General features: G+C 39.0%; 2 protein-coding genes across 8 annotated transcripts in view; one reads left to right on the plus strand and one right to left on the minus strand.

The window, feature by feature from the left end:
* The window catches only part of LOC139759025 (transmembrane protein 62-like), a 163,448-nt gene extending 152,626 nt beyond the window's left edge, over positions 1-10,822 (minus strand). The window contains exons 1-2 of the mRNA XM_071680919.1: positions 10,531-10,822; positions 6,421-6,620 (exon numbers count right to left, since the gene is read on the minus strand). Coding sequence (XP_071537020.1) covers positions 6,421-6,618 — 198 coding nt within the window. The 5' untranslated portion in view covers positions 6,619-6,620; positions 10,531-10,822. The remainder of the gene's footprint in view (positions 1-6,420; positions 6,621-10,530) is intronic.
* Positions 10,823-11,219: 397 nt separating this feature from the next.
* Positions 11,220-23,191, plus strand: part of LOC139759026 (uncharacterized) — a 32,629-nt gene continuing 20,657 nt past the window's right edge. The window contains exons 1-2 of one of the 7 annotated variants that reach the window (XM_071680921.1): positions 11,237-11,341; positions 13,339-13,607. In XM_071680921.1, coding sequence (XP_071537022.1) covers positions 13,592-13,607 — 16 coding nt within the window. In that variant the 5' untranslated portion in view covers positions 11,237-11,341; positions 13,339-13,591. Of the gene's footprint in view, positions 11,414-12,828; positions 12,902-13,338; positions 13,608-23,191 lie in introns of all 7 variants that reach the window. The other 6 variants (XM_071680923.1, XM_071680922.1, XM_071680925.1 and 3 more) reach the window with 6 other exon arrangements.

Raw genomic sequence — 23,191 nt, forward strand, 5'->3', positions numbered from 1 at the left:
CTGTGTAATATAGTGCTTCATGTTTGATGTTGCTACTGGTATCAGGGTGTTGTAATGTCATTGTGAGGTTACATATGAAAGGACCATCATGTTGAGGTTTGCCTATGGTAATGGGAAGTCGTGCAGGGAGGAGGAGTTGAAGAGCCCTGGAGAAAGAACTGCTCCTTGGGAACTCCAGAGTAAAGTTTGTTTTAACAGTGAAGCTATTGTGAGTGACTCTGGCATACAGGCTGGCTATGAAACTTGCTAACTACTTTTTGTACTTGCTGTGGAGGGTGGCATCAATCATTTTTGTCTGAGGATGTGCAAGCAGCATCAAATGCTGTGTAAACATCTATTGCCATTAGTATTGTGCAGGAGGAGGTCATGCTAACTGAATCCATTTAAGATATATTGAGTGAGGTTAGTGTGTAGTGTAGTGGTATGTTTTCTTTTGGGTCTACAGCCTTACTATGTGGGTGAGAGTAGATTGTTTTGATTGATTCTGTTGTGGGTCAGATTTTCAAAGAGTTTGGATAATGAGGGTAGAAGTGATATCAGGCAGTAGAGGGAGGGGGAGCTGGGTGGTTTGGGGGGCTTTACAATTAGCATTATGCTGGCAAGCTTCCAGATGTTAGGGATTTTGTTGTGCAGCCTGTAGGTGACTTCTTTAATTGCTAGGATTGCAAATGGGTCAATATGTTGTCAGGGTCTGTAGCAGGAAAGTTCTTTAATAAAAGCTAGGATTGCAAATGGGCCATTATGTTGTCAGGGTCTGTAGCAGGAGAGTTCTTTAAGCTTCTAATTGAACTGCTTGTGAGTCGTGGGATGGAATGTTAGTGGGCAGTTGTTTCTGGATGGACTTTGTGAAGGTTTTTCATGACTTTCCTATTCTGGGGTGGGGATGGTTTGCGGCTGATTTTTGAGAAGTGTCTCAGGATTGCAAATGGGCCAATACGTTGTCAAGGCCTGTAGAAGGAGAGTTCTTTAAGGTTCTAATTGCACTGTTTGTGTGTGATGGTGAGACTTGTTAGTGGACCATTGCTTCTGGATGGATTTTGAGTAGGTTTTTCATGACTTTCCTGTTCAGGGGAGGGGATGGTCTGTGGCTTATTTTTGAGAAGTGTCTTATAAGTATGTCTATGTGCTCTTTGGGAAAAGGAATTTCACTGGAATGGATCAAAAGTATAGCCTACAGCTGCACCCCTTCCACTAGCAGAGATATGTAGACTCCTTTGAAATGAGAATGTCTTTGACCCGAGTGTATCCCCAATAATGAAGCCTCACCAAGGGTGACTTTTCACATGCAGTGTAACCACTTGCAAACAAAGTAGTGGTGAGGGACAGGTGAGCATGCATGACATCAAATGCCATTCACCCTAATTCTAAAATTACCTTATTTGTTGGTTTTTACTATAAGATGTACAATCAAACTCATGAACTGAATCATGCCAAAATTACCATAAATTCATCAAGATGAAATTTAAACAGGAAGGGAGCTAATGGATGAAAGGGACCCAAACAGTTATGGGTCATGATAACAATCTCCAGTCCCTCAATACAGGAATTTTGATATCATAAGAGGACCAAATAAAACAGTTGGTGTACCAATAACCCAACAATTGAACTCTTCTAAGCCTCCCAATATATGCAACAATACAATATCTACAAGGAAAAGGTAATATACTTAACAGGAAAGGGAAGAAAGCAGAGGTAAAACAAGACATGACACAGTGGATGGAGAGAGATGGGTGATTATTGGTGCATATGCACCTAGGCATGAGTAGAAAGATCATGAGAGGCAAGTGTTTTGGGAGCAGCTGAGTGAGTGTGTTAGTAGTTTTGATGCACAAGACTGGGTTATAGTGATGGGTGATTTGAATGCAAAGGTGAATAATGTGGCAGTTGAGGGAATAATTGGTGTACATGGGGTGTTCAGTGTTGTAAATGGAAATGGTGAAGAGCTTGTAGATTTATGTGCTGAAAAAGGACTGGTGATTGGGAACACCTAGTTTAAAAAGAGAGATATACTTAAGTATACGTATATAAGGATGAGAGATTGCCAGAAAGCGTTATTGGATTACGTGCTAATTGACAGGCGCGCGAGAGAGACTTTTGGATGTGAATGTGCTGAGAGGTGCAACTGGAGGGATGTCTGATCATTATCTTGAGGAGGCGAAGGTGAAGATTTGTAGAGGTTTTCAGAAAAGAAGAGATAATGTTGGGGTGAAAAGAGTGGTGAGAGTAAGTGAGCTTGGGAAGGAGATTTGCATGAGGAAGTACCAGGAGAGACTGAGTACAGAATGGAAAAAGGTGAGAACAAAGGACATAAGGGGAGTGGGGAAGGAATGGGATGAATTTAGGGAAGCTGTAATGGCTTGCGCAAAAGATGCTTGTGGCATGAGATGCGTGGGAGGTGGGCAGATTAGAGAGGGTAGTGAGTGATGGGATGAAAAAGTAAGATTATTAGTGAAAGAGAAGAGAGAGGCATTTGGACGATATTTGCAGGGAAATAATGCAAATGAGTGGGATCTGTATAAAAGAAAGAGGCAGGAGGTCAAGAGAAAGGTGCAAGAGGTGAAAATGAGGACAAATGAGAGTTGGGGTGAGAGAGTATCATTAAATTTTAGGTGGAATAAAAAAGATGTTTTGGAAGGAGGTAAATAAAGTGCATAAGACAAGGGAACAAATGGGAACTTCAGAGAAGGGGGCTAATGGGGAGGTGATAAAAAGTAGTGGTGATGTGAGAAGGAGATGGAGTGAGTATTTTGAAGGTTTGTTGAATGTGTTTGATGATAGAGTAGCAGATATAGGGTGTTTTGGTCGAGGTGGTGTGCAAAGTGAGAGGGTTAGGGAAAATGATTTGGTAAACAGAGAAGAGGTAGTAAAAGCTTTGTGGAAGATGAAAGCTGGCAAGACAGCGGGTTTGGATGGTATTGCAGTGGAGTTTATCAAAAAAGTGGGTAACTGTATTGTTGACTGGTTGGTAAGGTTATTTAATGTATGTATGATTCATGGTGAGGTGCCTGAGGATTGGTGGAATGCTTGCATAGTGCCATTGTACAAAGGCAAAGGGGATAAAAGTGAGTGCTCAAATTACAGAGGTATAAGTTTGTTGAGTATTCCTGGGAAATTATATTGGAGGGTATTGATTGAGAGGGTGAAGGCATGCACTGAGCATCAGATTGGGGAAGAGCAGTGTGGTTTCAAAAGTGGTAGAGGATGTCTGGATCAGGTGTTTGCTTTGAAGAGTGTATGTGAGAAATACTTAGAAAAGCAAATGGATTTGTATGTAGCATTTATGGATCTGGAGAAGGCATATGATAGAGTTGACAGAGATGCTCTGTGGAAGGTATTAAGAATATATGGTGTGGGAGGCAAGTTGTTAGAAGCAGTGAAAAGTTTTTACCGAGGATGTAAGGCATGTGTACGTGTAGGAAAAGAGGAAAGTGAGTGGTTCTCAGTGAATGTAGGTTTGCAGCAGGGGTGTGTGATGTCTCCATGGTTGTTTAATTTGTTTATGGATGGGGTTGTTAGGGAGGTGAATGCAAGAGTTTTGGAAAGAGGGGCAAGTATGCAATCTGTTGTGGATGAGAGAGCTTGGCAAGTGAGTCAGTTGTTGTTCGCTGATGATAAAGCGCTGGTGGCTGATTCATGTGAGAAACTGCAGAAGCTGGTGACTGAGTTTGGTAAAGTGTGTGAAAGAAGAAAGTTGAGAGTAAATGTGAATAAGAGCAAGGTTATTAGGTAAAGTGGGGTTGAGGGTCTAGTCAATTGGGAGGTAAGTTTGAATGGAGAAAAACAGGAGGAAGTAAAGTGTTTTAGACAACTGGGAGTGGATTTGGCAGCGGATGGAACCATAGAAGCAGAAGTGAATCATAGGGTGGGGGAGGGGGCGAAAATTCTGGGAGCCTTGAAGAATGTGTGGAAGTCAAGAACATTATCTTGGAAAGCAAAAATGGGTATGTTTGAAGGAATAGTGGTTCCACCAATGTTATATGGTTGCGAGGCGTGGGCTATGGATAGAGTTGTGCGGAGGAAGGTGGATGTGCTGGAAATGAGATGTTTGAGGACAATATGTGGTGTGAGGTGGTTTGATCGAGTAAGTAATAATAGGGTAAGAGAGATGTGTGGTAATAAAAAGAGTGTGGTTGAGAGAGCAGAAGAGGGTGTTTTGAAGTGGTTTGGTCACATGGAGAGAATGAGTGAGGAAAGATTGACCAAGAGGATATATGTGTCAGAGGTGGAGGGAATGAGGAGAAGTGGGAGACCAAATTGGAGGTGGAAAGATGGAGTGAAAAAGATTTTGAGTGATCGGAGCCTGAACATGCAGGAGGGTGAAAGGCGTGCAAGAAATACAGTGAATTGGAACGATGTGGTATACCGGGGTCGACATGCTGTCAATGGATTCAACCAGGGCATGTGAAGCGTCTGGGGTAAACCATGGAAAGTTCTGTGGGGCTTGAATGTGGAAAGGGAACTGTGGTTTCGGTGCATTATTACATAACAGCTAGAGACTGAGTGTGATCGAATGTGGCCTTTGTTGTCTTTTCCTAGCACTACCTCGTGCACATGAGGGGGGAAGGGGTTGTTATTCCATGTGTGGGGGGTGGCGATGGGAATGAATAAAGGCAGACAGTATGAATTATGTACATGTGTATATATGTAGGTGTCTGTGTGTGTATATATATGTATACGGTGAGATGTATAGGTATTTATATTTGCGTGTGTGGATGTGTATGTATATACATGTGTATGTGGGTGGGTTGAGCAATTCTTTCGTCTGTTTCCTTGTGCTATCTCACTAACGCGGGAGACAGCGACAAAGCAAAAATAAAATAATAATAATAAATAAATGTGTATACGAGTGGATGGGCCATTTTTCTTCATCTGTCTCTTGGCGCCAGCTGATTGATGTGGGAAATGGCAATCATGTATAATAAACATGAATAAATATGAAGATCAAAAGGAAAGAAAAAGGATATTGTTCTGCTCTTTATAGCTAGACATGCTGTGGGTCCATACATAAGTAAACCAAGGAAAAACATAAGATCCAAGTTGTTGGAGGGAAGCAGGTCTAGGACATCAGCCCTTCAGCATTTGCTGACTGGAAGATGTGTACCCAAAATATGCAACTGTTGTGGATACTTTTGAGGTGAGTTGCAAAGGTTGAGCAGACTTGCGCCTTATCAAAATACTGAAGATAAGCTGATCTGGATATCCTGAGGAAATATCTCATACTCATGGAATCTTTCCTTCAGGATCATCCAGAGCTTTTCCATGTAGGTAAAGACAATCAACATTTGAAGAACCACATCTTATGTTATCATAGCATATCTTATGCAAACTACATACTTTAGCATGATAAGAGTGTACTTAAAAGAATCAGTGGATGTAAAGTGAAGGTTGGTGTACTCTACTCCTATTCTTAAAACAGTGCATGTTACTAATTGCCAATGGTGAAGTAACTGTTAGACAGCCAAAGGTGGATGTTGCCAGCTAACTTATTTTGGTTGATGGGTTTCAGTAGCTAGTCATCTAAAAAGAAAGCCAGCCTATCAGCTTCGGTAATCTGGTTCCTGTTTTCTGACTACCTGTGAGCCAAAAAAACACATGCCCCTAATCTTGGGTGCGTGGAGGGGGTGAGTGAGGAAAGATTGACCAAGAGGATATACGTGTCGGAGGTGGAGGGAACGAGGAGAAGAGGGAGACCAAATTGGAGGTGGAAAGATGGAGTGAAAAAGATTTTGTGTGATCGGGACCTGAACATGCAGGAGGGTGAAAGGAGGGCAAGGAATAGAGTGAATTGGAGCGATGTGGTATACCGGGGTTGACGTGCTGTCAGTGGATTGAATCAGGGCATGTGAAGCGTCTGGGGTAAACCATGGAAAGCTGTGTAGGTATGTATATTTGCATGTGTGGACGTATGTATATACATGTGTATGGGGGTGGGTTGGGCCATTTCTTTCGTCTGTTTCCTTGCGCTACCTCGCAAACGCAGGAGACAGCAGCAAAAAAAGAAAAAAAAAACATAAACAAAAGTAAAGAAAAATCTAATTTCAAATTATTTCATTTAAAACAAAATCACTCAATCCTAGAAACACTGGAATCTATCCCCACAACTCATCCTTTAATCATGAGGCATTTTATCACTGTTAAGAAATTCTAAAGATTCCTATCACATAAGAGATGAATCACTAATAAGAATGCAACAAAGATAGCAAGTTTAGAACCTTGATAAGAATCACAAGTACACCTCAGCCAATACTCCAAAATACCTAAACTCTTCTGGTTCTGAATGGAGCATAACAATATCTAAATAGAGGGGTACTTACTTTTTGTCACTCCTGTCAGAATAACACAATAATGTGAAGCTAAATAATTTTTCTTCATCATTTCAAACCCATATAAATACTTCTACTTGTACACAGTATAACATACCTGCATAAACCATATAAGATGTTCGGCTTCTGAAGCTAAAGTAATGTGACCTGCACCTCCATGTTTGTTCCCAGTGTCATGTCTCTCATCAGATGGTTCCTTCACATCAACACTTAGAACCCACACCACTTGTCCAACAAGTGAAGCTCCTCCTACAACTAATATGGCCCACACTACAGTTCCTAATGCCACACGCATGACTGAAAATAAGAACACATAAAATACCATACTAGACAGGAAAAACACTATTTAAATGACATGTAGAAATTATAGAAAGGATGATATCAAAGATGTTTTTTTCTGTCCATGTGAGAAGCTTTACATCGCATACTACCCTGAATAAATCAGATACTGCATTTAGTGTATATTCAATATCACTACTTTCAATTTCTAATACACATGTGTGCACCTTCCAATGAGCAGCCTCACCATTATTTATTACATCATCCTGAAATGTGACAATCAGTGTCTGTAATCATCAAGTGCTTTCAGAAATTTCAAAAAGGAATACAAAGAAATCCAAATAGCAACAGGCTGTTTGTAATGGTGGATCAGACCAGAAGTTCACAGATTAATGTGGCAGAGGCAGAAAGACATACAAATACTTCAGACAGACAAATCTGTAAACTTTCCATATGATTAAGAAGGCACTAATAACTGGATTTGAAGAAAAATACTTATCAGGTCTATTCTCAAATGTATCTATGATGCTGCTTTCATCTACTCTAATTGGTAAATCATTCCATATGTTAACAATCCTGTTGAATAAAAAGTACCTTAGTTCACTCTGAGTAAAATTTATGTCCACAAACTTGTATCCATGCGATGAATGAAATCACATAAACCTATCCTCGAGTACCTTATTCACCTATGCATGAGCAATCTAAAAGGTTGTCAAAATGCATTTTATCTGGCATAGTCTACATCCTAACTCTAACTGACTTACCCTGTGATGTTACAACTTTAAATTTCTTCCCTTTAGTAACAATTCTCTTTAATCTCTACCATAATTTCCACTCCTAGCCTAGTGTTTCTGCCTATTGAAACACAAAATGCCCCAATGTTCACCTCATGGATTTTGAACCTCCCAACACTGAAGCCACCTGTCTTAATATTTATTTACCTTATCTAGCTATTTAGCTATAAACCTAGTTTAAAAAGAGGGATATACAAAAGTATTCATGAGTAAATGGTCAATGAACATTACTGGATTATATACTAATTGACAAGCATGCAAAAGAGAGATTCTTGGATGTGAATATCCTGAGAAAGACAAATGGTGGGATATCTAACCATTACCTGGCATAGGCTCTTATACTACAAAACTATTTCTTAACATCTAACAAGTTTCTTGCTTCATTTCATGTCATGTTCTCTGGTTGCTCTATCCTCTCATCTTCCAAGGAACTGTTCACTGTCTACATCTTCAATCTGATTTAACAACTTATAGACTGAGATCAGATCATCCCTCATTTCTCTCTTTCAAGCTGGAAAAACTTAAGGCTTCTAGTCTTTCCTTGTAATTCACTCATTCTGATACAATCTTAGTGTCCTCCTCTGACCTTTTCCATCAGCTCTTTGATCTTCTTTAAACACGATGACAGAATTTGAGGAGCACATTCTAGCTTTGGCTTTGTACAGGAAATGAACAGCTTCCTATACATTTCCTTATCCATGTACTTGAAACCTATACTTATATCAGCCAGCATACAGCTAGTGAGTGTATGTGTGTAGTTAAGAATTTGTCCATGAGAGAGTTTCACACACTATCTTTTGCACTATAAAGAAGACTTTTCAATCTTTGTAAGTTTCTGACACTCAGTCTCCTTGCTTAGACCATTTCAGTCATCCACTACCCTTAAACTAAATCATCATTTCTTTTAATCTTTTTTAACAATCCTCTTTTTCAGCTTCTGATAACTGTGGTACTGCACCTCGTGAACTGTTGACTTTCAGTATCATCCAGCTGATTTAGGAACTTAAATGCTGTTATCAGGTCACCTCTCCCTTCTGTTCTCTGTGTCTGACAGCTGCATAGCCTTCAACCTTCATTGTAGCTACACTCTTAATGCTATTCTAATGCTTGCCATCATATAGTTTACCTCTCATAATTTTCCTAATATGGCACTCTGGTGACAGGTTAGGTTCAACATTGAACCCCCAATCTCTCACACATCAATTCCTGTAGCTTATTTTTCACTCTGTAATATCCATACTAGGGCCTTCTTTTGCTGGATCCCATCCTCATTACCTTGCACTCATGTGGATTGAATCTCATGATTCATTTATCACACCAACTTTGGAGTTTGTCCAGTTCTCCTAAAATGTGATGCAAACATTTTCATTTATTTCTTTCATGGCCTTAGCATCACTTACAAACATATTCTGGCAAGTCAATTATGCAAATCAAGAATATAAGCAGGCCTACGACCAAGTCCTGTGGCACTCCACCTTTAACCTCCGCCTATTTTACGAATGTGCCTCTTACCAGCATCCTTTGTTCTGTACCTCATAGGTAATCCTCAATCAAACAAAGGAGTTTACCTGTTATTCTTATCTGTATCTCAAGCTTCTTAATCGAACCCTTATGTGGTATAGAATCAAAGGCTCTCTGGCAGTCTAGAGAAACAGTCTATCCATCCATCTCTGGTTTAAGACCCCCATATGTTTCTAGTGTATGCCTGGTACCACTATAATCAGAATAATGACAATATTGAAAATCAATAAAGGAAACTGTCAGATATGACTGGTGGGTTAAATAACATAAATTTAAGAACACTGGAGGTAAAAGTAACTAAGAAGTGACCTGATTCAAGTATTCAAAGTCAAATGTGGATTCGGGGATCTAAACTCGGCAAACCATCTTTGCGTTCCATACAGGGTTAACTAAAGGGCAAGCCTAAAGAGTTTACTAACATGAAGATTGAATACCAGAAAATACTTCTTCATCCAGTGAACTGTCAATGATTGAAAAAACTTCCTTCAAAGGCAGTTACAACAAACACTGTGTATGGTTGCATGGCAAGAATTAATGCAATGATAAGACACTTCAGGAAGCAACCAAATGAGCCAGTATTTGGCTTACTGCCCCAGGGGTCCTGTGCCAACTCCCTACTAATACAGTTGGGTGGCACTGGAAAAGCAGACTAGTAAGCACTTTTCCTGATACACATAACTGACTATCACTCATTGAATAGCAGTCGATGTAATATATATATATATATATATATATATATATATATATATACAACAATGTTGTATGGTTGCGAGGCGTGGGCTATGGATAGAGTTGTGCGCAGGAGGATGGATGTGCTGGAAATGAGATGTTTGAGGACAATGTGTGGTGTGAGGTGGTTTGATCGAGTAAGTAACGTAAGGGTAAGAGAGATGTGTGGAAATAAAAAGAGCGTGGTTGAGAGAGCAGAAGAGGGTGTTTTGAAATGGTTTGGGCACATGGAGAGAATGAGTGAGGAAAGATTGACCAAGAGGATATATGTGTCGGAGGTGGAGGGAACGAGGAGAAGAGGGAGACCAAATTGGAGGTGGAAAGATGGAGTGAAAAAGATTTTGTGTGATCGGGGCCTGAACATGCAGGAGGGTGAAAGGAGGGCAAGGAATAGAGTGAATTGGAGCGATGTGGTATACAGGGTTTGACGTGCTGTCAGTGGATTGAATCAAGGCATGTGAAGCGTCTGGGGTAAACCATGGAAAGCTGTGTAGGTATGTATATTTGCGTGTAATATATATATATATATATATATATATATATATATATATTCACGCTTCCCAACTTAATGTGCTCTCTAAGCCCTGCAAAATAAATAAATCGATATCCAAAGTTAACTGCGATGTGGGAGCTACAGCAGACAGACCAATATCAAGATATGTCGGCGAAATAACTAAATTGTATCCTTAATTCATTCTTTGGCATAGTACGACAGTAAAACAAATAGTCATAATACCAGAAAGCTGACTTAGCAACACAATTAAGCATTGAACATTGTTGTTTACTGTAATACAAGAGCCTCGACACTGAATTATACATCAAGTATTAATCATGTCTTAACGTTTGTAATTCAGGCAGATGTGTTTCAAAATCATCTCGTTTACCTGTCTCATGGGAGATGAATCATCAGCTGATTCTGATATGGATCGGTCTGTAGTCAGGCAGTTGACTTGCCTGACTCGAGTTGGATCATCAGCTGATCAGGCTATGTAATCGTCCGTAGTCAGCTGGTTTATGTATCATGCACAGTGGATCATCAGCTGCTCTTGTTATGGATCCACATCAGCATCAGCCTCCATGCGCAGCTGAGTTTATTTTCTTACGTCCGGCATACGATACTGCATTGTGATGATTTCACTGCAGTTGTTGTACGAAGTCAGAATGGACTTTACTCTCATACTCTGTAATCAGTCCACTCTAAAGTAACATGATTGTAATTATTTTTGGACTTTTTCTGATACTGGAAATAATTGCAGGGTGTCATAGTACAACAGAATTCCTGTAGATGAAATACATGCTAATTTCTGTAGTACAGCCATTGAACTGAAAATGAATTTAAAGACTTAATGAGAGTTTAGATATGACCAATTATGCCTAATCATCCCTTAATATTTGCTTCAGTCTTATGAAATCAAGATTTAGCACATTTACATTTAAAGCACATTTACCTCGTATGATTGAATTTATAGATCATAATACAATTATACATTTTTCTTTCAAGTTCTGGAGATGCAATTAGTACTAACATCCGCATAATGGAATAAAACAAGGTACATTTTCAAGCCATGAGATGTACCGTACTTGCGAGGAACGAACTGTACTGCCATCTATCGGCTGTATAGAGAACTACTCGATGTAAACAAGCCAGAAATATCGACCGGGGATATAGACCTTAGCCTTACTTTCCGGTGCCTCGTAAGTTCTCTCACATTGAGTTTATCGTCGGTCTACTAAACATATATCTCTGAATGCTGATCTTCCCTTACGGTTAGTAGTTTTATTCACAACTTCCTATTAAAGCTGAATAAATACTATTTTGAAGAGGATGCGTCTCCGCCATCGGCTTCGGACGAGTTGTCAGCTAAACCTAGTTTAGATAGGCTTCCTCGGTTATGTAAAAACTTATTTAATGGTACAGGAGTATTACAGTATTAAGTTGCTAATGAATTTTATTGTACTGAGCATTGTTTTCCGGTGGAAGAAGAACGGTATAAACATTCTTAAGTTGTTGAATTTTAAGTAATTGTTGACACCGCCCATATTTTATGTATTTCATATTTGTAGATTATAGCATGAAAATATCGGTTTATAAGGCTCATAAGATATTCCAGGTAATTATGTTGTTTAAGGGCACCGTGAGAGTTGCTTAGGAGCATCAAAGACTTTGTCTTTATAATGGTAGAGTATTAATACTAACTTTATTTACTTATGCAACCTTAGGACTACATTTGTTCAAGGCTGTTGACACGGCCATTGTCTGTTCTTGATTAGATAGATTGTTGATATGGCTGCCTTGGGTTGGGCCCCAAATATTAGAGCAAATGTATGGATGTTTCATTTTAAAGTTGGTGAAACTCCAAAATTTACAGGACCTTTGAAAACCTCATCTGACTTTCCCAGTCAGCTGAGATATATTTCAGTATTCAATGTCTTAAGTGAAATATACCAGTGGCATTGCCATCTGCCCCATGGTGAAAAATGTATATCATAATGTTTCATGACCTAGGATGAGGTTTTTGTGCATAAACCTCTTGTTCGTTAGATGTAAACACGGGACTTTGTCGCATATTAGGTAAAAGCCTGATTTAACTCCACTTTGCCATTAGCTTTAGATATTAAGTGATTCTGTTTAGCAGTACTGGTGAAGTGTTTAGAGAATACAGTTGCAATTGTGGATCAGTTGTTATAGTTTCTTGAACACTAACAATCTGGTTGCAGTTCAGGATTATGTATATAAGGGAAAATGTAGTATTAGATTTTGTTACAATAAGTAAAACATAATCAGTGGAGCCATGGAAACCTCACTTAGCCAAAATGTTTAGTTGAAATATACCAGCATCAAATTGGTCTGATGGAGATTACATGGCCTCTTGGTTTGTTCTCTGTTTGTTGATGTTCGATGGGATTTTTGTAATGCTCACCTATGGGCATCTGTTTCAATTTGACTATAATGTTGAACATTAAGATCTTGACTGCTAGGGAGATTAGGTGATGTTTTCATAAGTTCTGTCAATTTTTTTTTTCTTTAAGGGTTTGCCCACTTTTACATTGATTAACACCACATTTTCCTAGGATACAACCTACACCACTATCACCTTATTCAGCATCATTAAGTAGAATATGGTACTCCAAATCATGCTCTACGGTTCTTGTATTCTGTTAACACTACGCTATCATTGCAGAACAAACACCACTAGTGATGCAGAGCTAAACTGGACTCTTATCAAGTATTTTTCAAATGATATTGAAAATAAGGTAAATCTCATAATTTGTACTATGTATTCTTATTTCATTAATCTTATCATTTATACTATGTACAGAACAAATTTTGCCCTCTCAGTTACACTACATACTTTTTTTCATTAATTTCTGTTCAGATGCTATGGCAGTAACCATCAGAAGCAAGGGGCATAGTGGCAATAGCAGCAGCCATTGGAAGGGAGAGAAACTGCTCGTGGCTATAGCTATCAGTGGCCATGGCAATAACCATTAGAAGGAAGAGTGACTAATGCTTCTTAAGATTAATAAAACAGAAGAAAATCTTGCCTGACCTATCTCACCTGAATTCCTATACTTTCCTTCTCTTTATCAACAGAACATATGAATACCTCACCTAATATCCTTTAACCACAGATATACTTTAATTTTCAGTGTTGCAGATGAAATATTCCAACAGTTGTTGTCTACCACAGGTGAATGGGTCATACTTACAGGGAGGGAGTTCAAGTAATTGGGAGAAGCACAAGAGAAAGCAGCAGGAGGTCAAGAGGAAGTTACAGGAGCAGAAGAAATGAGCAAATGAAAGTTAGGGGGACAAGTGTTGGCAAACTTGAGGAAGAATAAGAAAATGTTTTGAGAGGAAGTTAATGGCATTATAAGATCACGAGAACAAATGACAACATTGGTGAAGGGGCAAATGGAGTGGTGGTAACTGGCAGTGATGAGATGAAGAGGAGATGGAGTGAGTATTTTGAAGGTTTGTTGAACGTGTTTGATCACCGAGTGGCAGATGTAGAATGTTTCGGTCATGTAGGTATGCATAGAGATATCATGGCTGGAGTGGATGGTATTGCAATTGAATTTCCAAAGAAAACAGATGACTGTGTTGTTGATTGGTTAGTTAGGATTTTCAGTTAATATATGGATCATGGAGAGGTACCTGAGATTTGGCAGAATGCATGTATAGTGCCGTTGTATATAGGGAAGGGAAACACAAGTGAGTGTTTGAATTACAGAGGTATAAGTTTGTTGAGTGTTCCTTGTAAGTTGCATGGGAGAATGGTTATTTTGAGGGTGGTTTCATGCACAGAGCATCAGACGGGAGAAGCAATGTGATTCTAGGAGTGGTAAAGGATATATGAATTAGGTGTTTGCTTTGAAGAAAGTGTGTAAGAAATACTTAGACAAACAGAAGATTTGTATGTGGCATGTGAGCATTTGGAGAGAGCATATGATAGAGTTGATAGAGATACTTTGTAGGAAATCTGTTAGAGGCAATGAGGAGTTTTTATCAAGAGAGTAAAGCATGTGCAGAAGTTGGTAAAGAGAAGGGTGAGAGGTTAGGTGGATATGGGTCTTTGACACAGGTGTGTGATTTCACCATGGCTATTTACTTTGTTAAAGGATAGAATGGTGAGGAAGGTAAATGCAAGTGTCTTAGAGAGAGAGAGAGAGGCAAGTATGCATGCACTCTGTTGGGGTTGGGGGGAATGGGAGATGAGTCTGTTGTTTGCTTTATGATGCAGTGCTGGTGACAGATTCATGAGAGAAAATGCAAAAGTTGGTGTCTGAGTTTTGGAGTGTGAAAGTGGAAAGAAACAAGCTAGTTAGGGTGCGAGTTTGAGTGGAGAAAACTCAGAGGAAATGAAATCGTTACATAGGAATGGACATGGCAGTAGATAGAACCATTGAAGCTGAGGTGAGTCATCGGGTGGATGAAGAGGCAAAGGTTCTGGGAGTATTAAGGAATGTGTGGAAAGAGAGGTCCTTATTATAGGGTGCAAAGATGGATACGATTGAGGGTATAGTACTCCCAGCAGTTTTAGTGGAGGAAATGAAATCGTCACATAGGGATGGACATGGCAGCAAATAGGACTATTGAAGCTGAGGTGAGTCATCAGGTGGATGAGGGCACAAAGGTTCTAGGAGTATTAAGGAATGTGTGGAAAGATTGGTCACTATCTTAGGGTGCAAAAGATGGATACGATTAAGGTTATAGTACCCCCAACGGTGATGTATAGATGCAAGGCATGGGCCATAGATAATCATGCATGTAAAAGGGTGATTGTTTTAGAAGTGAAGTGTGGTGTAAGGTGGGTCAATCAAAAAAGAGTTGGCAGGGAAAGAAAGAGATGCAGTAATAAGAGTACGGTTGAGAGAGATGAGTTTGATGTACTGAATTGGCTTGGACATGTGGAGAAACTGACTGAGGAGAGATTGACAGAGAGGATGTATTTGGATACTCAATTGGACATGGAAGGATGGAATGTTTAGGGCCTGAGTGTGCTGGAAAGGCATGCAAGAGATTGAGTGAATTTGAGCAATGTGAGTACATATGGTTTTGTTGTCAGTGGATTGAACCAGGACATTTATCTGCATTGCATTTTTTCTATTCATTTTGGGTAGACCAGACCATCAGCTAGCCTGGACCCTCTTCCCCCAAGTAGTCAGGATTAGCTAGGATACTCTTTAATTTGGAGTTTACATAAAAAAACATTTAGAATATGGGCCATCTCTGTGCATACCAGTATAGTACCATTGGTGATGGGGATGTCTGGTGTTATCAAGTTCCTTCTTGCACACGTGGATGGCTGTACAGTGTGTCCATTTTAGACTCTTGAGGGTATCATCAAAAACTGATAGTGGTATTTTTTTTTGTTGCAGTGGAGAAAAGTCTAACAGCACATTTATTAGTTCTGGAAATTTATTAGACTGCAGTTGAACAGCACATCCAAAGTGTTGATCATCTTGAAAATCAGAAGTTGCAACAAGAAGTCACTCTTGTTAATTCTTGGCATCTGTGAGGGAGAAAAGATAAAAGAGTGCATTTGAGGTGAACTCTCACCAATTTGAACTCCTGGACATTCATGTGTCGCACTGGGCTCTTACATTTTGTACAGTAACAAGTATAGTAACTCTGCATTGATAAGTTCATGTCTGGCAGTCTTTGCATCTCAGGCCACTTGATGCTTGGGTTTAGCCAAAGTAATTTTTGCCACAAGTGTAACTCTTTACTTGGCTAGGCTATGTCAGTTTGTCAAGGGCTCTTACATAAGTACTTTTGAAAAACACTTCAACAAGCTTACTGGTAACAGTCAAACCTGATAGTCAGATGATGCATGGGCCTTTAGTTTTGATAATCACTGCATCATCAGATGTAAGATAAAGTATTTGATTAGGTGGTTTTACTCCATAGAATTTCTCTCAGAAAGATGAGATAATCCCCTTATTGTGGTTTTCATCAGAGTCCAGGTATTCAAAACCCTCTATTACTTCCATCAACATTAATCATCACATCTGTCCTTCTGCCTAAGCTTTAGTGAGAAGAGAGAGAATGTTTTCCCTCTTTTTGACTGAAGGTAACAAAGTTGTTAATTATCCAAACCTGAACTTATATTTGATAACCCCACTGTACGTTCATAGAATGCACCCATCCAAGTTGCCTTTGGCAGAGTAAATTTCCATTCATTATCATGATTGATATCATGGATATTGATTAGAGGATCATCAAGATCAAGAAATTTAATCATAGTTTCAAAGTCTACTGCTTTTGTCTGATGTGGTTACTTTTAAACAGGGATGTTTAGCAACAATTCTTCATAACAATTAGCTTCTCAGGATATACTGTAGCACACAGTAATATAAAAATGTAAATTTTCCCAGAAGTGCATCCTCTGTATTGGGGCTATGATATTGCCACTATACTCATTCAAGCTGTTTGAAAAAATTGATGCAGTTGACTTGTTCACTAGGTAAAGGAAGACTAGGGAGTTTCAAAGGTCTCCCTTTGTTAGGAATTATGAACACTTGTCAGTCCTTAGGAAACCAGGACTATTCATAGAGATGCAGAAGTGTTAGATACATCACCATGTGACACTTAAAAATGTAAGTTTCTCTTTATTAAGGTTGAGAGCTTTGATTTATGAGAATGTGGAAAGCAGAATTTAATCATGTATGTTAGTTCACTATAGTGTGAACTACCTGTACAGTGAGATGACCAACCATTCTGTTCAGTTCTGTCTAGCATGCAATACAGGTTCATCTCCATAGAGCAAAAGTGGCAACTTTTGTTCTATTTCTTCATTAGTTATCAGACCACAACCACCCTACCCCACTTTCATCTCATGTACCGTAACGCCTTATCCATAAAAACATTAAATAACCATGTTGAGATCACACAGAGTTCATGACTACCATTGTTTATTTCAAACCACTCATCCATACCACCACTTTCCTTTCTGTTGTATCATATGGTGACCAACATAGCACTGGCAAAGCATGCCCCAATCCAGGTCATTTCAGGTAAAATTAGAAAGTTAAAGATAAAGAAAAGGGGTATTAATCAAGACCCCAATATTTTCCTTGTGTAGGGTCTTCCTCCTTTACTCTTGCACGTGTGTTACTTCCCGCGTATTCCCTGCGTGTTGTAGAAGGCGACTAAAAGGGAAGGGAGCGGGGGCTGGAAATCCTCCCCTCGTTTTTTTTTTAATTTTCTAAAAGACTGATCAGAGAAGGGGGCCAGGTGAGGATATTCCCTCAAAGGCCCAGTCCTCTGTTCTTAACACTACCTCGCTAATGCAGGAAATGCCGAATAGTATGAAAGAAAAGAAAAAAAAGCTCTTAACAGCATTCAGTTGTTCAGTTAAAGCTTGTATGTATTTTGTTCATGTTAAAATTACCTAACTAACCATTAGGTTTTGTGCTTCATACATTCCTGAAAATCAGTGTTAGTCAAAAGTCATAATGTGAATATCATGTAGTCAGAATTTCCCAGAGAGCTTCCCTGTTACTTTATCATGTGATTCTTCTGAATACAAAAATGCAGCTTGCACCTCTTTTATGTAGATCTTCCTTTACAAAATTAAGCTGAATTCTCCAGTCAGTGTAATTCTTAGTTCAGGTTTTCCTAGGTTCTTCAGGATCCATGTCTGTTTTTATACACTAAATACCTCAAGTTGGGTGTTTGGTGACACATAGATTGCATTGATGTTTTTGTGTAGGTTGCAGTAGATTGCAATGCAGTTTGTTCCGTATGCATTTTTCCCATCTGTTCTTGATTTTTGTCCATTTCAGATAGCAAAAATTGAATGAGAAAGGGGGTGGAGGTTACATAGCAAGTTAGAAAGCAGTCTTTTAGCGAAGATTAGCCATAAAAAGTTGTGGACAAGTTGCAGTCAGTATCCCAGCAGTAATGCAGTAACTCTCATTCCCTGTAGACCACCCACAGCCTAGGAGGAAACTGACAGTTAATGTGAACAGAAGTAAGGTGATGAATTGCATCGGGAAGATGAAAGAGGAAAGTTTGAGAGTAATTGTAAATAAAGTGGGCTTGGAGGAAGTGGAGTGTTTTAGATATTTGGAAGTGGATATGACAGTATATGTAACTGTAGGAGCTGAAGTCATTCATGGTTAGAAGGGCTAATCTAGGTGCATTAAGGATCATGTAGGATAGGTAAGAATGGGTATTTTTTAAGGTGTAAAACTTAGTGTTGTATGGATGTGGATCTTGGGACTTGAATGTAAACCAAAGGAAGAGGATGCATGTGTTGGAAATGAAATGCATGAGGATGATATGTGGTTAAGACTTGTTGATTATGCGAGTAAGGATTTGATAGTATGGCAGTTTGATTGAGAGAGTTGACCAGGTTGTCCTGAAATAGTTTGATCCTGTGACAAGGATGGACAAAGTTTGTGCATGAAGATATGTGTATTTCATAAGTGGAGGAAGCAAGGGGGATGGGGAGACAAAGGAGATAGAAGGATGGAGTTGGAGGTGCTTAGCAGTAATAGATCATTAGATGGAATGATTTGGGGGTGACATGCTATCACTGGGCTAAACCAAGACAAATGAGGCTGTTGAGTCAAAGGCAGTCCAATTTATCAACTCTCCCATGCTGACTTCAAAAATTTACCCACTTTTCTTACAACAGAATGTTGGTTAACTTTCCCTCTTCAATAGGTATTAATTTGGTAGTTGCTCTCAAAAGCTGGCTGCTAACTGTTGTATCACTTGATTACTATGTGGCCACTGGTTTCTCCGGTGGACAGTTTTCATAACTGTTTCTTTCCCTACGCCTCACATCTTTGGAACTTTCTATCTTCTCATGTTTTCCCAGTTCAGGCTTTCTTTGGAGACAAGACATATTTCATTACTCTTGAGGCTTTGCTATTGATTGTTTTAAATTTTGCAACAGATATTTGAGAATGAGGCAACATATATGAAATTAACAACTAAAACTGTTGCTGTTTGTGGAAGCTATCTGTGGTAGGATAGTTTGACTTAAAACCAAAGTACAGTCAAGTAGTATCCATTATAATGGATTAATTTGTGGTCAAGAAAAAGCATATTACTGATAAGCAATCATCTCAGACCCAACCAGTAGAAATTGAGGATGGAGGAGAAACAAGTTGTCAACAGGCATACTGCTTTGAGGGACAGCTCACCAAAAATAGAAAGGTATGGGCGATAAAAGATAAGCTTAGAAAATTTCAGTAGACGTGAATGGAGGAATTTTTCTTAGTGCCTCGAGATACAAATTCCCTTTGTTTGATTTGTCAGTTGTGCTGTGGTTTCAAACATGGAAATTTAAATCATTTCAGAACCACATATCCCATCTTCAATAAGAAGTACCCACCTGGGAGTAACCTGAGGAAGAATGAGATTAAGTAACTTACTGCACACATAGTAGTACAGCAAAAACTATTTCACAGATCAACCTCTGCTGCTAAAAATTTGAGAGATATCATTTGAAATTGCATGGATCTTGGCTAAGCATAAAAAGGCCTTTACAGATGCAAAGATAGTTAAAGAGTGTTGTTTGGCTTCAGCAGAAATAATGTTTGCTGACTTCAGTGACAAAGATGAAATCATGAAGCAAATAAAAGGACTACAGCTAACAGACACAACAGTAATGAAAAGGATAGAAGAACTTGGTTACAACATTCATGACCAGTTGATTGCAGATTTATCTGTTGCACCATGTTTCATCATTGCATTGGATGAAAGCACAGATATGCGTGATGCTGCTCAGTTGTGTGTGTGGGTCAGATTTCTGAAAGAAGACTCTTTTCAAGAAGAATTATTGTGTATTACTCCCTCTAGGCCAAATGAGAGGAGAGGATATTTAAACTGCCCTGATATTTTTCAATGAGAAAATATGGAACTGGTCAAATCTGCCATCTGGGTACACTGATGGGGCTACTAACATGAAAAGAAAAGTGAAGGGAGTTGTTGGTTTGACGAGGATACCTAACTTTGTTCCTTTTCATTGCATCAATCCCCAGGAAGCAGTTGTCGCAAAATCAGAAAAAATGTGATGCAGCTAGTTGTCAATGTGGTCATTGTTATTGTTTCACAAGCACTAAATCACCGCCAGTTTTGTGTACTGTTGAAGGAGTATGAGTCAGAATATTGTAATTTAGTGATGCATATTGAGGTAAGATGGCTATCTCATGGCAGAGTACTTAAATGATTTTTTTAGCCTTCTGCCTCAAATTTTTGAATTTCGTGCAAGTAAAGGAAGAAGCAAGCCAGAACTGGAGAACTCTGAATGGATGATGAAGATGGCTCTGTTGACTAGTATCACCTCTCACCTGAATTTACTGAATATCCATTTGCAAGGCAGAAATAAGCATCCTGGAACTATGCTACATTTGGTCACAGCATTCCAAAACAAGATTACAACACTCTTTATACCAGATAGACTAATTTTTCACTTTTCAAGGCTCAGAATAGCCATCATGAATGATCCAGAATATTTGCAATTTTTCAGCTGTGATGCATTTGATGAAGTACTGAGGGAGGAATTTCAATCAAGATTCAGTGATGTAATGGAGTACAGGGATTTTTTCAATTTTACTGAAAATATTTTCCCTTTCATGTTTCATTGTCGTCTCTGACCTCTGTTATCATAGCCCTCTGACCTGATCGTACTGCAGTGGAATGTGAGATTGTTGAGCTGTAAACAAATGACATCGTGAAAACCCTGAATGCTCAACTTAAGCAGATGTCTACCACATCTGGCACTTGGTCTCTGACACAGACTATCCATTTTTGAAGCAGTGTGTGCAAAAGGTGATGTCATTTTTTGTTAGCACATACACATGTGAATCAACATTTTCAGCAATGAACTTTATGAAGAGAAAATAAAGAAGCTGATTGGCCAGTGCACATCTGAACTGCCTTACAAGGATTGCAGTGACAAACTACAAATGTTCAATGAAAAGAGTTGAGCAGCAGCTAGCACACTTCCGCTTATTAAAGCATGCCTCCATATCACGTCATTGTTTGCGCAGTTGCACGGCCCAGGCTAGGCGAGGTTGTCAACTAGTTGTTGATAATGTAAATAATGTGTACATAGTGTGAATGATAACATTAATGTAGTGAGGAGGAGGAGAAGGAGATAGAGTAACCCAGCCACGTGACTAGGTTGGACAAGCCAGTCTGTTTTGGTGCCAGTCCCAAGCCTGGATAAATGGGGAGGGTAGATGTCAGGAAAGGGCATCCAGTCAATAAAAATCCCTCCAGCACATAATGACAAATCACGAAAAGTGTATGATGGATGGGTGTGTGGCTATCAGAGCAGTGGCAACCCTATTGCCTCCCACCACTCATCCCCCCACAGCCAGTACCACCAGGCCTCCACCTCACCCACGGACTCATCCCCCACTTCCTTGCCCCATGCATCAGTAGAATGGTAAGTCCATGTATTTGTTTACTATCTGTAACATGCTCAACTATTTCATAAGACTGGATTTGCAATTTTTAGAAATTCATTTATGGCCTAAAATACCTGCCTGAGGGTTACAGAGGCGTACTGGGTAACCACCTCGGAGTCGGTAATGTTGGTCTTTAATCAGTTACCAGTTATAACATGATATATACTATTACCATGTCTCATTTTTATTTATTACCATATTGCACCAGCAGCTCAGTATTATTCAATTTAGTTGAGTTATGCTAACTTACAGTAGCTGCAGCTTTCTCAGTGAACATGTTTTACTTTCCTGAAGTGGCTCCTTTTCAGAAATCAGTTAATGACACTGTGGTAGAGTGCCACCAAAGCATATATGAAATATTGATGCTGGGAAAGAGAATGGCTATAAGTTTTTTAATTTGCTGAAGTATTCAACAAAGCAAACTACCATTCTGTTTGAAAAACAACTAAGTAGAACAGAAGAGGTAAATCAGGAAGATGGAAAATGGAGTTTCCAACAAACAGATTTCAAAGTACTTACAAAATAAACTATGTTGAATGAGGAAAATATTCAAGAGGAGTTCCTCAAGGTATTATATTGTATTCACCTTTATCCTTTCATGATCATGATATCTGACATTACAGTGATATAGAATCCAGAGTACTGTATTATGTTTTGCATTCAGCAGTAGAGTGAGTAAGAAGTTAAGCTTAGGAAAAGACAAAGGAAAATTGTAAGACTGAAACAAAGTCAGGAAAAGACAATGAAGAAATTTAAGACCTAAACATGATATACAACTGCAAAGAGGAAAATCTAATGGTATAAAGTTAGATGAAATTTGCAAAGCTAAGTCATGGAAAAGTATTCATCATAATGAAGTGGCAAGAAAATTAGTAAAGAAAACAGAATTGAAGGCTTAAGATTTATCATAAATGAAATGCCAGAACATGGAGGCCTAATTGATAAATCCCATTACTTAGTAAAGTATGAGGAGTGAGGAGAATTTTCACCAAAAGAAAATTAATGATGGAAATGTTTAAGATATACATAAAGTCCTCTTCAAAGCAAGGTGAAATCATCAAGAGAGAAAGAGTTAAGAAACATTTAAAATGCAAAATCAAGAGAACAGAGCATAGGAATTATGAGAAATTGAAAGAATTTGAATTCCAAAGCATAGAAAGGAGGATACGTGCTAATCTGCATGTCTATGAATTCAGAATATACAGTTAGCTTGGATAGAATTATATCAACTGGGAAATGAATGAGTTGACTGAGTAAGACCTTAGGGAAAAAAATCATATTTGTTTGCCACTTCCCACATAGTGAGGAGGCATCAGGAACAAATGAAGAAAGGCCTCATTTTGATACATCCACTCTCCCCAAAACTTGAGCCATTGTATCAACAGCCAACCCTTCCATAACTTTTTGAGGTTTTACCTGGCTGAATCATATTCCCTTGTTCAGCTCTTAACAGATCATTGCCTCCTGTTAACCACATTGCTCCAATTCAGTTTATCCCATTCATACATCATACCCACCTGAATTTTCAAGCCGTGATCGCTCAAGGTTCCTTTCATTCCATCCTTACACCTTCTTGTTCTCTCCGACTCCCAACTTGTATAACATTTT

This window comes from Panulirus ornatus, chromosome 32 (assembly GCF_036320965.1).
Source record: "Panulirus ornatus isolate Po-2019 chromosome 32, ASM3632096v1, whole genome shotgun sequence".
Classification (NCBI taxonomy): Eukaryota; Metazoa; Arthropoda; class Malacostraca; order Decapoda; family Palinuridae; genus Panulirus; species Panulirus ornatus.